Below are 18,750 nucleotides of genomic sequence, written 5' to 3'. Positions count from 1 at the left end.
TGAAAAGAGGCTTTGATGTTGCAGGTAGGTGCAGTGGAATTGGGATACAGATGCCAGCCATACCTGGCAGAATCTTTGAAAAGAATGTGAAACTGTTCACTACAGATTAGTAAGTACAAGTAAACCCCTGCTTACCTTCCTTATCGAGTACTCTGACTCTGATATGGAAAATAATGAAATGGATTATTGGTTTGGGAAACCCCCTCAGAGCGTGTTAAAACAAGGAAGCAGTGGCTCTGGAGTGGCGTTAAAATGAAAATCTGTTAAGAAGCCTTTACTGAGAACCAGCTGTAGGGCAAATGGGAGAAACTGTGCTCATCGCCTGTGTAAAATTAGCCCACAGACACAGAATGAGTTTGGCGCTGTGGGATAATGCACTGAACTGTAAGGTCAGTTTGAGAACTGCAAGGTCAGCGGTTCAAAGTCACCAGCCACTTCCCAGAAACATTAAGCAGGCTCGCTATTTGTCAGAACCACCGACTTGATGCCATTTAACAAAAACAAGTGTGAGCTAGGTAGCAGGGATACACTCGTGAAAAGCAGGGAGTTGCAGAAGTGGAAATAATTCAATCATTGTCCCTTCATTTAATAAGCATTTAAGAAATTGCACTGTCGTAGGTGCTGTGGAAGCTGCAATTTAAGATTCTATTTCTGTCCTCCAGGAGGGCAGGCAGGTATAGAAACAATTACAGATAACAGAGGGAATATAATAAAGAATCCCTTATGATGTAAAAGAAGTGATGACATGAACAGCACAGAATACAAAAAAAAAAAAAAAAATGAGGTGCCAGACTGAGGAGAAAAAGCCATGCTCCTTTTCAACTCCTTCTACAGTTGGTAATAAAACAGTTAACCCAGGAAATGCAGAGATTTTACAAGCTATCCCGCTGCCCATCTTCCCACTACCTCTGGACATGCATGCAGCAGAAGGCAGTTGTGGTTGTTAATTGTTGTTCCCATTCTTAGCAACCCTGTATAGGGTTTCGAGGACCGGCTGGTGAGTTTGAACTGCCGACCTTAGAGTTCAGACCAACCCTGAGGTCCAGTGCTTAGAAAACACCATCCAGCCCATTAGTAAAGAATTTTTAGGGGATACTTGAAAACAGAACCCCCCACTGCATCCTTGGCAATCTCTCTCTCTCTGTCATATATACATATAGTGAGAATAAAGGTCTAGAAAATGTACCTCATCCTGTTTTTGAACATGATGTAAGATATTTGGGGCTGTGTCCATTATTTGGGGCTGTGTCCTCAACATCCTTCAAATAATATTGTGTTGTTAAGTTCTGTGGAGTTGGTTCTGACTCATAGTGACCCTGCACAGGGTTTCCAAGGCTGTAAATCTTTATGGGAGCAGAACACCTCATCTTTCTCCCACGGAACCACTGGTAGATTCGAACTACTGACTTTGAGGTTGGCAGCCCAACTCGTAACCGCTATGCTACCAATAAAGCTAGAAAAAATCATGTTCTTATTTAGCTTTTTTTTTGTAAAATTTTTAACATTCCTTAAACCTACTGCCACTGAATCAATTCTGGCTTTTAGTGACCCTATTGTGGTGCTGTAGGATAAGCACTGGGCTGCTAACGACAAGGTTGGTGGTGCAAACCTACCAGCCACTCCTCAGAAACCCTATACTGGGTCACTATGGATTGGAACCAACTTGTGGGCACTTAACAACACTGAATGGCATAGAACTGCCCCCAAGACTGTAAATCTTTACAGACCACAGACGCAAACTGTCTCATCTTTCTCCAGCTGAGTGGCTGCTGGGTTCAGACCACCCATCTTTACCTAGGTATCCTTACCATGTTATGTATGAAGTTCTAAGGGTTATCGTATGCAAAAGAAAAGGAAGAGCCCTTTCATGAGATTCTTCTAGAAAATACATTTTTTTCTTTATTTCCCCCAACATTTTCTCCTATTCTACATATCCTGAAGGTCATGTCTTAGCTATTTACTTTTCCACCTTCAAAATGGGACTAATAAATTTCCACACTGTAGAAATAGTTTTTTAGCTAGAATCTGTCCAGGGTCCATAGACTTCAGGTTGCTGATATCCCCCCACCCATCTTAAAGTTATATTCTACACTGATGTGTAGGATAATTGTTTCTAAAATCTAAAAGTACAGTATTTTGTATGTCCATGGGGAAAATACTAAATAAGTAAGCAAAGCTTCCTATCATAGAAAAAATGCCCACTGGAACCAAGTTACCATCATAGACTGGTACTTTGGCAATAAGATGCTGGTGTAGTATATTTGCTGGGAAGGGAATGTAATAAAAGCAATAAGAGCAGAGTGCATTTTGTTTGGAAATCATTCAAGCATCTGAGAGAGAAGATTCCAGAGATCTGCTCTGAATCCAATGGCACGTATGTTCCTAGGATGTTTGTGTATGGCTCCTCCTGTCAGTTAAGCACACTGCTGCCTGCAATCTGACTTGTAATGTCACACACTTTTCCTCCTGAATAAGGTGAACACCTACTGTCACCTAAACCACCAAACAGTGTTCAAGTGAGCATTCTCCTTCACAACAGTACTGTTCACAACGGCAGGGCCTGAAATTCAACCTGGTTCTCCATTATGTCTCTAGCACTTTACTTTCATTAAGTAAATAGGTATTTTTTTAAGCTGGGCTGCTAACCACAAGGGCAGCAGATGGAATCTAACTGCTTTCTGTTCCCTTAAAGATTTACAGCCTCGGAAACCCCATACAGGGTCACTATCAGTTGAACCAACCCAATGGCACACAACCACCACCACTATCAGCAAGCAAAAGGTTTCCAAATGTACCGATTTACTTTAATGAATGCAATTCTTTTGATCAGAACAGACTTAACTTATTTGGAATATTCCTAATCAAAGAGCCAGTAGTAGTCTTGATTTCTACAACTACTGTTTTCCTTGCAAACGATTTGTCAGGTCTTCTAGTTCGGGGGCTTCTAGTACCTTTTGTTTGTTGCTTCTTCATCTGTGTATTGTGTCACAGCTTTCAAAGGGTTTATCCAGCCACCACATCTCATTTCATCCTCTCAATAAGACCTAGCTCACATACTTTTAGTTGGGAAAATTCAGGCTGATAGAATTACATGGTTTGTCCAAGTTCTCATAGCTAAAAAGTATAGAAATGTGCTGTAAGTCCTTGTCTACATTCAAGTCTCCCAATACAGTCACTATGATCTGGTTTCATGGAAATTAAAACCAGCCACAAGCTCTTTTTAACTACCAATGTACCTGTGGCAATGTCCTAAGAGTACATATTTCTTCACACAGAATCATCCAACCGTTTAGAGTCCCACTGGATAGCAGCTTAAAGTGGATTTGTTAAAGTCAAATTATTTTTGTTTGGTGAATTCTAGTACGGCCTATGGAGACCTGGTAGCGTAGTGAGTTATGCATTGGGCTATTAACCACAAAGTCAGCTGTTTGAACCTACCAGCTCCTATGTGGGACAACAATGAGGTTTTCTGCTCCTGTGAAGATTATACCCTCAGAAACCCTATACAGAGTTGCTATGAGTCAGAACTGACTTAGTGGCACATCATAGCAGCAGCAGCAGCAGCAGCAGTACCACTTAAAGGAATTTGGGGACTGCCTAGAGATTGAGAGAGAAAAGGAGAACCCTTTAAGCCTACCCAGGAGCCCTGGAGGAACAGTGGGTTTAGTGTTAGACTGCTAACTGAGAGGTTATCCAATTCAAATCCACCAGCCACTCCAGGAGAGAAAGATGAGGCTGTCTCCTCCCTTAAAGATTTCCAGGCTTAGAAATGCTCTGGAACGATTGTATTTCTATCACATAGACTTTCTATGAGTCTGAATCAACTTGCTGGCAGTAGGTTTCAGGCATATCACTTAACCTCTGAGCGCCCACTGTTTCATCTGTAAATTAAATACAATTCTAGTTCTGCTAACTTCAAAGGCACGTTCTGTGAATCCAATCTAAAGAAGCACACAAATTTGTTTTAAAACACCATATGAATGTCAGGTGTTATTATTCAAAATGCATAGTAAAATGCCCAAATATGGCCACAGTGTTTGAGTATACCAAGGTTTGTGACTGGTATACACTACAAAGCACAGAGTAAGCAGTTGCAATTAGCTATGGAAATTGATCGGTTTATTCTCCATATTTGGACCATGGGCATGTGGATTGTACATGAGATAGAAGTGCTTTTGCTATTGAAGAATGCAGCCCCTTGAAAAACAAGATGGTGAACTTGCATAAAATATCTGCTCTGACTCAGCACTTTCATTTTGACCCTCATAGCTATCTTGTAATGGAGGCAGTGTCGTTGGCCCATTTTTTTCTGGCAAGGAAATGAAGCTTAGAGAATTTGTGGGGACAACTGTCCAAATCATAAAGCAAATGCAGGCTAGCCCCAAGACCATCTTCAGAGATTGTTCTTCAGAGTGTCATGTTAAGTGCCAACTCATCGGTTCAGACTCATAGTAAACCCACTATAGGGTTTCTGAGAATTTAAATCTTAGATGGAGCAAAAAGCCTCATCTTTCTCCTGCAGAACAGCTTGAGGACTCGAACTGTGAATGTTGAGGTTTACAGTCCATCTGTAGTTTTTACTTTCAAATCAGATAACAGCAATGACAAAGAATGCATATGTGTCTATATCTGAAAAATATTTTAGTTGTCTTGCTAACTTTCTTTTATATAAATTTTCTCAGCTTGGTGACTTGCTCATATCTATTTATGACTTCTCTTCACTGTGTTAATCTGTAGATAGGTAGGGAATTCCAAAAGTTCTCATACAAATGGAATTAAAAGATAATTCAATGTTTTTCACCAATTTCTTGAAGCCCCCTCAAACATAAACCCAAGCTGTCTGGGTTTGCTGAGAACAGTCAGGCACCTGCACTTCCCACAAGCAAACTCTAACAGCCCTATTAACATTAGATAGACCAATCTAATAGAGTGCCTTCTCCCAGAAGCTCATTGATTACAAATGCTTACCTTAAGGATGTATATGTGGCCTAAAAAGTATGTGTCCAAATGAAAATGATTTTTCAGCAGCTGTGATGTAATCTCCAAGCACCAATGCTTTGATGGCCATTGGTGGAAACTTCCTCGCTTACAATTAGTTCTCTTAGGTAGAAAATTATGCAAGATTAAAAAAAAAAAGCAGTGACTAATAGTACCATTTTTTCCATTCTTTTACAGGTTGATGACCAAATGAAGCTGCTTCAGAACTGCTGGAGTGAGCTCTTAATTCTTGACCACATTTACCGGCAAGTGGTCCATGGAAAGGAAGGATCAATCTTCCTGGTTACTGGGCAACAGGTGAGTGTTGAAGTGGTGTGTGGGGGGGTGAAGGGAGTGGGGGTGGGAATGAAAGTGTCTTTTTATTAAAGCATGCTCAGGATGGCAGAATTTAACTAGGTCAGAAGCACTCTTGTGCTTTGAAAATGAGAGATTTAGCTGTAATAATTTTGAAACGATGAGTTGGTACACTTTGTCCCTCTGCTGATGATTACTATTAAACTTGTAAAAGCAAACATAATCATAACATTCTGCTGCTTCCAGTCCACTGGAATTAAAAGTTCTGCTTTCAAGGGTCAGAGCAATTGCTAAATCCAAAACAGTGATTGTTGTTATTGGAGGGTCCCATCAAACGGATTCCCACTCATGGTGACCCCAAGTAACAGAGTAGAACTGCCCTAAAGGGGTTCCTAGGCTGCAACCTTAATGGGAACAGATCGACCCGTCTTTTCACCCTCAGAGCTGTTTGATAGGCTCAAACTGCCAACCTTTCAGTTAGTAGCTGAGCACTTAACCACTGTGCCACCAAAATCCCTTGCCGTCACATGGATTCTGACCTATAGGACAAAATGGAACTGCCCCATAGCATTTCCAAGGATGTAATCTCTATGGAAGAGTCCTGGTGTGGTGCTGTAGGACAAACACTGGACTATGCTAACCATACAGTCAGCGGTTCAAACCCACCAGCTGCTCCTTGGAATCCCTATAAAAGGTAGTTATAAGTTAGAACTGATTTGACAGCACTTAACTACAATGACAACAGTATTTATGGAAGCAGATTCTTCCTGTCACTTCTTTCTCTGAGAGTAGCTGGGGATTTTTAACAGTCAGCCTTTCTGTTAGCAGCCAAACATTAACCACTGTGGCACCAGGACTCCTTAAATTGATGATTGTTGTCATTGTTAAGTGCCGTAGAGTCGGTTCCAACTCATAGCAACCCTGGATAGGGTTTCCATGGAGCAGCTGTTGAGTTTGAACTGCCGGCCTTGCAGTCCAGTGCTTATCCTAGAGCACCATACCAGGACTCCAAATCAATGATTGTTGTTGTTGTTGTTATTGCTGTTAAGGGCTGTCAAGTTCCGACCCATAGCGACCCTGTATAGGGTTTCCGAGGAGCAGCTGGTGAGCTTGAACCACCGACCTTGCAGTTCAAATGACTTTGCAGTCTGACGCATTAGCCCACAGCGCCACACCAGGACTCCTCTGTATTACTTTATTACACTTGTTTGTCAGCTATTAGAAACAAAAACCTTATAAACAATGGAATATTGACTATTTTAGATTGGTAGAAAACACTGAGTTAAATATCACATATAATTAAAATATTTTGCATAAAGGCAAGCAGGTGAAAAGAGGAAGCAGTTTTCGTTTTCAAGAGCCAGTCATTAAAAAAGAAAATAGAAAAAAATTACTGTAAAGTTTTATTTCTTTCTAAGTAGATGCTCATTCATTCAACAAATATTTATTGAATGTCTTGCTACATGCCAGTCACTATTCTGGGGCTTTAGAATATATTAGTGAACAAAACAAAACATTTTCTGTCCTCATGGAACTTACTTAGTAGCAGTAGGGTACTGGCCAGAAGCAACATTCCAAATAAAGGATTTGACAGCAACTTCAGTGGACAAATGACCTTCAAAAGCTAGTGGAAAGTTTTTTATTATCATTCAATTCCCTTTTTCATGAACATTTTGAAGCCCATTTGTATTAGAGAAATCCCTAGGTTGCACCAGCAGTTAAATACTCAGCTAATTACCAAAAGCTTGCTGATTTGAATCTACTCAGAGGTTCCTTGGGAGAAAGGTCTGGTGCTCTTCTTCTGAAACTACTTCAGCCATTGACAACTCTAAGGAACACAGTTCTACTCTGACATACATGGGGTCACCATGAGTTGGAGTCAGCTTGATGGCCACTGGTTTGTTCTTATTTCAGAATACACTGGAGGTCAAAGTACTATTGACTAAAGGGTGGGTGAAAAGGAACCTGATAAAGGGGTATCACACACATATATGGAGGTATGTTACAGTGTGACCCATGGACTGCAGTGTTAAATAGGAATGGCCTGAGGTGACAATATTGAGAAGACAACATAAAGGAGGTGAGATACCTGGGCTTAAAGACACCTGGTTGAAGTGCAAGACTATTTAACGGACCGACGTCTAACTTTATAGGATGTTGGCATGTCCCTCCAGTTGCTTACCCTACATTCTATGATTGACATGTTTGTAAAATAAATGCATGGAACATAGTGATTCCTCTAACCCATTGGATCATGCGGATTCAGGGCACCACTGCATTGCTCAGCAATGACAACGTCATCCATACTCAGGCACTGTGATCTTTTACATCCAGCCATAAATGTTTATGTGCTGTGAAACCACAGCAGTGCATGCATATTTGAAAATGAAAGGCTGTCTCCACATAGTATGCTGTACTATTAATAAATCACATTTTCCCAATCAAATGAAAGGCAAGCACTATTGCAGAGCTTCTGCAAATTGGATCAATTCAACCATCTCCATCACTATCTAGCCCCTCCTTTCTGAACCTCTCTGGGAAAAGATTTCTGGATGACAATGTAAAGTCTCAATAGTTTTCATTTCCCATCTTTTCAAATTTGTGTTGAACATTTTCCTATGGTGGCCCAAGTCTTTGAAGGAAATGTACCCATTTCTAGAGACGAGTCATGCTTTCTTCCCTCCAATCCCTACCTCCAACTAGAAGCTACTTTAGAAGAACAAAACTCAGCCTTCATATTCATTTGAGTTCATTTGCTTCTGAGTCTCAGAAAGGAAATGGGTTTGTGCCGTGCCTTCTCAGAGCACTTCTGTCTCTGCTCTTTAGAAATCCTCCTTATTTCACATTTCATTTTACGTTAAGTGCTGCCCCTGGGCAAACGTAATTATAATTTAAAAAGTATAGAAGGAGCGTTTCTTGCCTCTATGATTTTCAAAACCCAGAATAGTCAAGGAATATATGATGTAATCGTCTTTATTATCAATTACTGCAGGTTTGTGTTTTGCCAACATAGCATACTGAGGGACTTATTGGGAGAGCCAGGGTTTGCCCACACCTTTTCTGGAACCTGCATTCTTGATTTAAAGTTGAGTTACATTTCTGTTGGGCTCCCCACTCCTATTGTATCCAATAAAAGTGAACTGCCTACCTGATTAGTTACAGTTGGGCATTCTCATTTAGGGAAACTATGGGACAAATCTTTTTTTGTGTGTGGTGGGGGGGCATGGTGGTGGTAGTGGGTACATGCTGTGGAGTTGGATCCAACTCACAGTGAACCTGTATAGGGTTTCCAAGGCTGAAAATTTTTACAGAAGCAGAAAGCTTCATCTTTCTCCTTCAGAGCAGCTGGTAGATTCGAATTGCTGACTTCCAGTTAGCAACCCAGCTCTTGACATACTTCGTAACCCATGACAGTGCCACACCAGGATTCCATTTACAGTCAAATAATAACAATCAAATTATGAGCAGGGTATATTTTCATTACTTACGAAGTCAGCTTGGTGTGGCACTGTAGGATAAGCATTGGGCTGCTAACTGAAAGGTTGGTGGTTCGAGTCCACCAGAGGCTTTGTGGAAATCCTGTACAAGGTCGTTAAGAATCAGACTGACTCAACGGCACTTAACAGCAGCATGCAGACAGCTTGCTATCTAGCATGAAAATGTGGATGGCGTCTGTGCACATACATATGTCATATCCTTGCAATCTAATAGAATGATAAAGTATAAAGGCAGACTGGCCAAGTTTTGGTCCCCAAAACTTGGAGTAGTTGTTGTCACCTGCCATCAGTTCAGCCCCTAACTCACAACAAACATTTGCACAATAGAACAAAATGCTACTCAGTCCTGCGTCATTCACCAGCTTCAGCTGTAGATTGGAATGCTATTTTCATTGCCTATTTTCAGAAGTAGATTACTAGGCTTTTCTTCCGAGTTTGTTTTAGTCTCAAAGCTCCACTCAACCTGCTTCATTTCGGAGCACCACACAAACTCCCACTGGCTGATGAGTACTGACTGTACATGAGTACACTGACCAGGAGTCAAACTCCAGCCTCCTGTATGGTGAGAACTCTCCACTGACCCACTCATTCCTTCATATTCCCAGACTTACGACTGCTGTAACCTTTAGCTACTTTCTTTACCTCCGGCTCCGTGCCTGCTCAGTGGGAGACTATGATGATGTCAGACTATAATGGGGCATTATAAGAATTACAGAAATGAGTTCTGAAACGTGCTAACATGAAAAACAAGTCATCCAAGAGCTAAGCTAATGCTGGCTAGCATTTATTGGAGTGTTAGCTATGTACAGGTAGCTCTGGCAGCACAGTGGTTAAAAGTGCTCAGCTGCTAACCTTAAGATCATTGGTTGGAGCCTGCCAGCCACTGCTTGGGAGAACATGTGATGATTTGCTTCTGTGAAGAATACAGCTTTAGAAATCTTATGAGGCAGTTTCTATTCTGTCCTATAGAGTGGCTATGAGTTGGAATCCACACAAGTGCAATGGGTTTTTGCTATCCACATAGTAAGTGAGCTACAGTTGTTAGCGATGATTAGTATTTGTGTCAGGCACTGGTGTGCATGCTTTATCTTGTTGTTCTTAGATGGCATCTAGTCAGTTCCAGCTCACAACAACCCCGTGTACAACAGAATGGAATACTGCCTGGTCCTGTGCCATGCTCACCATCATTGCCATGTTTGAGCCCTCTGTTGCAGTCGCTGTATCATTCCACCTCACTGAGGGGCTTCCTCTTGTTTTCCTGACTCTCTATGTGAAAACTGAACACCAAACCATCCCTTCCACAGCATTCTGCTCAGCTGAGCTTGAGCAGTCCTTGCAATGGTCATGTGTCTCTCAGACACTGTACTCAGAAGTTTATCAGGGAAGTTAGCACATTACAATTCAAGTTAAGGCACAGTGCTTCCAGTCAGGACAACCTCTACTCTGCTGTGCCCACTGACAGGCCTCTCTGGTCCTTGACCTGGCCTCTGCCCTGCTCCAGCAATGTTACAAAGCTCTTTTAGGGCTGCTGATAAATGCTCATCACTACACTGTAAGTCTCAGCCTGCAGGCACTCAGCACTGGGCCAGCAAACCTAATTAAGTGCTGAAGGTACCCCATTGTGCAAACAAGCCTCCTGTGCAAAGCCCCTCAGCTTTAGTTGCTCCATGGGCTGGGAATCCCACCACTCTGGCTCTTGGTTCTGCTGCTGCTGCTCCTCTGGTGTCACAGCTTTCTGTCCCTAGGCTAAAGAGGTTCAATACACAGGGGTCACAGGGTCCAAGGGTCATGCTCCACTTCTGGCTCTTCTTCGTTGATGATAGTGAGACACTCCCCGCCCCCCAATCCTGCTTCTGAGATGGCTCATTCTATACCCACATTGGTGTTCCAAGTTTTCACAGTTAACCCTGTTAACAATCACTTACAATTAAATCATACAATCCTATCAGAATCTCCCCCCACATTCTCTTACTTTGACCCATTACAGGAAGTAGTTTAGTGGGACTTACGAAGATGATGGCTAGATGCAACGTGTGAAGTAGCTCACCACACTGCATTCGACCAAGCATGATGTTCTCCTCAGGAACTGGTCCTCTCCTGATGACGTGCTTTATATATTAACTGATTTCATCTGTAAAGAAAGTGCTATTGTTGTTATCATCCCTCTTTTGCAAATGAGGAAACCCAGGCAAAGAGATCACGCAGTTGATTTCAGAGTCACACTGCTGATAATACATGGTAGAAGCACTTATCCAGAAACAGGCAGACTGATGCCAGACTATACGTATGCTCTTAACCAATGTGTCATACTACTTTTCTGGGTAACACACAGATGCTAAACACTAGGCTGTTACTCTAGCCCTGTCATTCGGTCTTATCTGTAATTTCAGGGCATGATCACTTCTGTGGAACTACAAGCAAAACAAGTGATTTTTCTGATTGAGCCTAAATACATACACTTTTTTGTTTCATCGTGTGTGCGTGATTGCTGTGGCATTATCACCTGTTAAAATCAATTTAAATTAAACAGAAACACCTTTACTTTGAGTGGCATTGTTGTTAAGTGCCGTTGAGTTGGTTCTGACTCATAGCGACCCTATATAGGGTTTCCAAGGAGCAACTGGTGGGTTTGAACTACTGACCTTGCTGCTAGCAGTCCAGTGCCTATCCCACATTGCCATACCAGGATTCTTTTAATGTGATTGTCACTTATTATTTTAATATGAATAAAAATTTAAGAATCAAGTCATCATGCTACCAGCACCCTAAATTACTTGTTAGTGGTTTTTTTGTTTTGTTTTGTTAAGATTTCTCCCAATCTTTGGAGAAAACATATTTTAAATGAGGCTATTTCACACTTTTCTGAATAAAATAATTCATCTGCCGCAGAGACATGTTAACCTACTATCATGGATTTTTGCAGAGTGTAAACTTTGAAACAATGACATGTCTGTTTCTGTGATACATTTTATCAAGGTCAGGATGTTGATATTGTGGGGGAGGGGATTAAGTGGCATTTTTTAAGTAAAGTGTGCAAACATCCCCTACTGGCAGTTTAGCCCTCATGAATATGGAAAAAGGATATCAGTAACTTTTTCACTTAGTTAAAACAAAAACCATTTTAAGGATCTGATGTTGTTGTTGTGAAGTTCTGACTCAAAGCGACCCTATATAGAGTTTCCAAGGAGCAGCTGGTGGATTTGAACCACTGACCTCTTGGTTTAAACTGACATTTCTGTTGAGTGCTTCTCTTATACTGCCACTCTAGGACTCCAAAGTTCTGAAAAATGAAAGGAAATCAAAGATATGAGGAATAAATTTGTTTTAAAATACTAGATACAGAAGTGCATGCAAAAGGTGTAATTCCTCCATCTAATTAATGATTGCAATGGTTTACCTTGGCAAAGTGCTTTGCACTGTGGGCTTTCACAGGTAAGACCCATGACACAGGTTCAGGTAAAGTGCTAGGAAGAGAGACTACAAAGTGATTCGGCTGCATCCAAAGTCACCAGGGTGACTCAGCTTCTATAAGGAAATACCTCTCTCCTCAAGAGAGGGTACATGGCCGTCCTCTTTGTCCAGGTTAGTCTAAAATCCTTCCAGGATTAGAGAAACAGTAATGAGGAATTCTGATGAAAATTCTAATAAACCCGCCCTCCATTTTCAGCCTTACTAAAACAGCAAACTTGGCTGCCATCCCATGGATTCAGACTCATTGCAGCACTGTAGGACAGAACTGCCCCATAGTGTCCCCAAAACTGTCATCTGTGCAGAAACAATTGCCACATCCTCTCCCATGAAGAGGCAAGAGGGTTTGAACCACTGACCTTTTAGTTAATAGCTGAGCACTAAACCACTGTGCCACTAGGGCTCTCAAATCACTTATTATACATTTCTATGTTTGCTTACACGGTTTTCTCAACTGCTTTGTGGTGATCGCTTCATAAAGTTGGAAAAGTTTATTCTGAATATTTTAGAATTAGAAAAGACCACTTGATCTCAAGTTGGTTTGAACCACGAAGTCAGCAGTTCGAACTTACCAGCCACTCCTTGAAAACCCTGTGAGTTGGAAACCCTATGAGTCAGAGCCAACTCGACGGCACTTAACAACAACAACAACAATGTTGAGTCCTGGTGTGGTACTGTAGGATAAATACTAGACTCTTAACTAAAAGGTTAGCAGTTCAAAGTCAGCAGCCATTCCTTGGAAATCCTATACAGGGTCGCTGAATTGGAACCCACTGGAAGGCACTTAACAACAACAATGTCAAAAGATATTATTGTCTTTTTGCTTAAATTCCTAATGTCCTCAGTTAACAGCAGCCGAGGCCCCAGACATAAGCAGACCCTAGGAAGCAATTTGGCGTCACCCTGAAGCATTTATGTAAAGTCTGTACATTGCTTTCCAGCAAGCCTGCTGGACATGCTGGGATGGGGGTGCAAGTCCTCCCTCTCCCCAGTGCTCTGTAACCCAGCCTGCTGGTTTGTTCCTACTGAATGCAGCAAATAATGTAGTCAATGTCTTACAGCAAGGGAAGATTAGATCGAATTCAGAAGGAGAGGATTCCCAAGGAACTGCCACTTGAAGCTTGGAGAGGTTAAAGTTACCTAAAAGAGCACTTTTGTTTTTAAGCACATCATGTTTGCTCAATAAATGTCTGCTGAATTGAGCCCCTTCAGCATTCATTCAGAACTACAGTCATTGAAAACACAGTCCCATGGCAAAGAGCAGCCCAGGGCACTGATACCTAGTATTAAAGTAAGGATTCACTGCTTCACACCGGATGTCTGTCTTAGCCCCGAAACAATTAAGTTCTAATGATATATTCTAATCAGGAATCTATAGAAGCATACACTATATAACCTTAATAACAAGCACAATATTGCAGTACTACAAAGGCTGTACAATAAGCACTGGACTGCTAACCACAAGGTGGGCAATTCAAACCTACCAGCTGCTCCTCAGAAACCCTATACAACAAGGTCACTGTGAGCCAGAACTGACTCCACAGTACTTCACAACCACCAACGCCACCACAACAAAGGAAACAATGATGGTCAGTATTATTAAGCATAGTCAGAACAATTGCTGTTCATTTTAGCATGTTATAATAAAAATTCATTTCCATCTGGTATTTTCAAAACACACATATACATGTATATGTATGATTATATGAAATAAAACAATGGCGTACTTTGAAGTGGGGTCAGTTTTAGTATTTGCATATTGTAGCTAATTAACAGACACTGAAACATCATCCTAAGGGAAAGGTCCACCGGCAACTTATTCATTATCTTCTATTATTGTGTATCATATTAAAATGACAGGCATCTTACAATATACAAGTCATCAAAATTTCAGCTATTAGAACTAAAGGCAATTTAGCTAAAACGGTTTCTACCTTCACAACGAGTGAAATTTATCCAAAGGGGACATCAGCTTAAAGGAGGTCTTCAATATCTTCCTTGAATTTAATGGCACAAAGATTACATGTAAGAGAGCAATAAATTAATTTTACTAAGTACATAAAAGACAAGGCCAGCTGCTCCCGAAATGAGCACAAACTCTGCACTCAACAATGAAAATATAATTATGTTTGTAATAAAATGTAAGGAAGTTGCAGATCTGGGTGCTGTTTCAGAAATAAATCACCCACCCTCCTTCTGAGTTGTGCAATTTGATAAATTATCCTTGAATGAAATGTTATCAGAACCCCCCATTTAATAAGCATGTTTGAGCTTTCAAATTAGCATGTAAATAAATGTACAGCTATAAAGGTGTTCGTATGCCAATTGATTTCCTGAAGGTCCATCTCACTAAAGGTCTCTCACTAAATATATAATCCTATGAAACAATTTAGGTTTATTCTCACTATAATGCACTAAATTTTCAAGTATGAAGGTCTAGTATTTGTGCTTATGATTATTAATACCACACACTTAACCAAAATTTAATTAACCCTGTCTTAATAACAAGATACACTAATACTAATACCAGCACATCGTGTTTTATTTTTCAAATGGTCTTCCAGCTTTAATTTAAAGCTTAGCTAGTGACTTTTGGAATTAAAATGTACAAGGTCCCTGGATGGCACAAAAGGTTTGAGTTTAATACTCACCGAAGGAGCCCTGGTGTGGCACTGGATGACAGCATTGGCCTGGTAAGCACAGGTTGGTGGTTCAAACCCACCAGCTGCTCCTTGGAGACCCACCCTGTACAGGGTCACTATGAGTCAGAACTGACTCAATGGCACTTAAACAACAACAACTAACCTAAAAGTTGGCAGTTTGAATGTACCTAACAGCTGCTTAGAAGGAAGCCCTGATCCATCTGCTTCCATAAAATTACAGTCAAGAACACCCCATGGGGCAATTATACTCTGACACACATGGGGTGGTGAGTGAATTCGAAAATTGGTTACAAATTTAAAAGTGGTATTTCTACCCCAGCTACTATTATTTCTTGGTAATCATGGAAGTGAGAGGCAATTTGCTATCATATAACTTAGCACCTATCTTTAAAGATTCAGTAAATAAGGAGTGGGGATTTATAGGACGTGCCCAGGTCCCCATTAGTAAGAGGCAGAGTGGATCCCAGATCACATCATCTGTGTCATCCCAGTCACCTCCAAGGGCATTCTTGGTTCATTCATTGATCCCATTTGCTCTGGACAATTCATATTACTCTCTGTACAATAGTTAGGCTAGATACAGTTTTTAAAGATTTAGAGCTCAGTTGCAACTTTTATGTAAGAAAAACTATCCTTTAAGGAGAAAGTTGACTTGTAAGACCCAGTTGCTGTTAAGTCATTTCTGAATTATGGTGACTCTGTGGGTCAAACTAGAACTCTTTAGGGTTTTCACTGGCTTTCTTCTGAGGTGTCTCTGAGTGGAATTGAACCTCTAACCTTCCGGTTAGCAGCTGAGCATATTAACTGTTTGCACCACTCAGGGACTCCTCACCTGTAAGACGGCTGGTGAGACGATAGTTAGAATACCACCTTGTATATATGACAAACTAATCACGTGATCTTCAAGAGTACTTGTCCACACTCCTTACAGCTCAACTTTCTGGGTGCCTGTGTACTGACTTTTCCTTCCACACATTCTGAAACAGAAACCCAAGGAGTTCTTAGGCCATTTGGGTTTTTAAATGTAGGGAACAGATATAAGCACACGAACCAAGTAAGTAGGACAGAACTATGCTTGATGCAAGAGCTTTTCCTAGAACACACAATCATAGGGACTCTTTTATGCACAGTTGACTCTATAGAAACTGATTGACACCTCTGGGGGTCATCTTTCCACGAACTCATAATTTTTCTCACTGTTGGAGAAGGTTTCTGTACACCCGGTATTCTCTAGTTAAAGCTGAAAATTCAACTCATCATATTTACACAATAAAAAAAAAATCCATTCTGCCTTGTTTTTAATTGCAAATTCTACTCAAGGGACTAGTTCGCCTGCTTAGGAGGCAGCCCTGTGCCTTCTACTAGAGAAGCAAGTGCAGTCAATTATGGTAATGAAATGTCAATAAATATAAAAATTTAATACAGTCTGCTCTGGGTGAGTGGCAGATGAGGACTTGCCTCCCAGACAAATTTGCTGCTGCTGCAAATATTAAATGCACCTAAAAGAGTATCTGGTTGCCTGAGAGCTCGCCAGTAAAAGAAGGATGGGAGCGTCAGGTACCAACTGGGCTTTCCCATTATACAGTAATCGCAGCAGCAGAGCCAGTACAATCACTGACAACCATCCCAACATCTTAACTTATTATTATAAATTGAACTTACAGCTCCATGAATAAGCTAAGATTGGTGCCTAACAGTGCTTTCTGGTTTTTAATGCAACAGGAAAAAGTCTTTGTTTTTTGTTTGTTTGTTTTTCTAAGCCAAAGAATGATAATTGCTTATAAGTTAAATCATTGATGTCTTTAGAAAGAAATGCACATATGTAGTAGTTTCATGTTATGGTTGTTTATAAAGCAGCAAACCAAACAAGAATAATTTCAATGTGATTATTTTGTCATCCCCAAGTATGCAGTGTTAAACCGTGAATACTTTAAAATGTGTAGTTAGTCCCTTAATCCCAAAAGAAATATAACTTGATCTTCAATGTCTTTGTGTACTAGTTAATGTCATTGTGTTCACACAGAACACAGTCCTTGGTGGACTCTTAAAAACGGTATACTCTTCTTTGCAGTCCCCAGTGTTGTTACTAAGTGGCGTCAAGTCGGTTCTGACTCATAGCAAACCTGATTGAACCACCAAATTTGTGGTTAGCTGTCCAGTAACTTACCCTACAGTGCACACCAGGACTCCTTTGGAGTCCCTTGGTAGTTCAGATGGTTAATGCTCAGCTTCTAACTGAAAGGTTGGAGGTTCAAGTCCACGTAGAGGCACCATGAATTACTTCCAATAAATCAGTTATTGAAAATCCTATGAGTCAGAATTGACTTGATAGCAACTATTTTTCTGTTTTGTTTTGATTTTGTTTTTGGGGTCGGGGTGCTATTCTTTAAAGTTATTCATGAGAACTAAAATGTTTCGGTGTGTATGAGAATATAAATTCATTATAGAAAAGTATATATCCCTATAAAATTTAGATAGTCTAAACCTGTTCTTTCTAAGGCTTATCAAAATGACTAGCTATAGCAGAGCAATTGCGATACACTTTGTAACAGTAGAATGTGTCTCAACTCATGGAAAAGTGTCCCCTGTTATCAGCCCTGGACATTTACTAGAATCCAATTGTATCCACAGTTCTTAAAAACCTCTAAAAATGTATTTATAATTCTGATAGTCATGACCACTGTGATTCTGTGTTGCAGGTGGACTATTCCATACTAGCATCCCAAGCTGGGGCCACCCTCAACAACCTCATGAGTCATGCACAGGACTTAGTGGCAAAGCTTCGTTCACTACAATTTGATCAACGAGAGTTTGTGTGTCTGAAATTCTTGGTGCTCTTTAGTTTAGGTAAGGAATTCTTTTCCTCATACTTTGTACAACCAAAGATTATTAAAAGATACTGAACTTTGAATGTCTTGAAATTAATACTGTATTTCCCACAAATAATGTGCCCAGGTAAATAATGCACATTGCAGTCTTCGGAAAATGATGGTATGCAGGAGGTGCGAGATTGACAAAATGTACAATGTGTGTGTTATGTGCATTTAAAAAACTGCAGAACCTGATTTTATTCTAGCTAGATGATGTCCTTCCTTTGCAATCATGAAACCATCAAACATGAAAGTAAAAAATTATTCCTACTAGGGTTTGAGATCTTTCATGAATGGGTTCATTCCAAACAAAATGTGTTTAAGCATGTCTCTGTGATCAGCATATGGATACAAACACGTGCACTTGTCACAGTCTTGCTGTTGTTGTTAATGATGTCGAATCGGTTCTGACCCATAGCGACCCTATATAGGGTTTCCAAGGAACAGTTGGTGGGTTTGCACTTCTGACCTTTTGATTCAAAGTCCAGTGCTGATCCTACTGCACCACCCCAGAAGTCCATAGTCTTGTTGGTAAGTGCCGTCGAGTTTGTTCCAACCCATAGCAACCTTGTTTAGGGTTTCCAAGAAAGGGCTGGTGAGCTTGAACTGCCAACCTTGTAGTTCAAACTGACTTTGCAACCCAGCACATTAACCCAGAGCGCAATATCAAGACTCCATAGTCTTGTTAGGATAACTTTAAAGTAAAGGCCCACTCAAAACAGTGGCTCTCAGGGGGATCTGCTGGGCGATTTAAAACCAATGCAGAGAAGTTAGCTCAGAAGGCTATGGTGACTGTTTTGGAGGTGTCCAAAGAAGTAATGTTGGATTTTCTTGAAGAGTACAGGATGATCATTGGGATTATTATGAAGCAGTTTTAAGAAAATTGAAAAAACTACTGGTGAAAAAAAGGCCAGGAAATTTGTGCTGAGAATGTTTTGTGTGTGTGTGTGTGTGTGTGTG

The 18,750-nt window shown here is 40.7% G+C and overlaps 1 protein-coding gene across 4 annotated transcripts in view; it reads left to right on the top strand.

The window, feature by feature from the left end:
• Nucleotides 1–18,750, top strand: part of NR5A2 (nuclear receptor subfamily 5, group A, member 2) — a 181,149-nt gene that overhangs the window by 107,253 nt on the left and 55,146 nt on the right. For all 4 annotated transcript variants that reach the window (XM_006834166.1, XM_006834167.1, XM_006834168.1 and 1 more), the window contains 2 exons: nt 5,176–5,295; nt 17,620–17,767. In XM_006834166.1, the coding sequence (XP_006834229.1) occupies nt 5,176–5,295; nt 17,620–17,767 (268 nt within the window). The remainder of the gene's footprint in view (nt 1–5,175; nt 5,296–17,619; nt 17,768–18,750) is intronic.

The sequence above is a fragment of the Chrysochloris asiatica genome, unplaced genomic scaffold (genome assembly GCF_000296735.1).
Source record: "Chrysochloris asiatica unplaced genomic scaffold, ChrAsi1.0 scaffold00009, whole genome shotgun sequence".
NCBI classification, from domain to species: Eukaryota; Metazoa; Chordata; class Mammalia; order Afrosoricida; family Chrysochloridae; genus Chrysochloris; species Chrysochloris asiatica.
The sequence above is the reverse complement of the archived record's forward strand: the minus strand, read 5'-3'. Positions and strand labels throughout refer to the sequence as shown.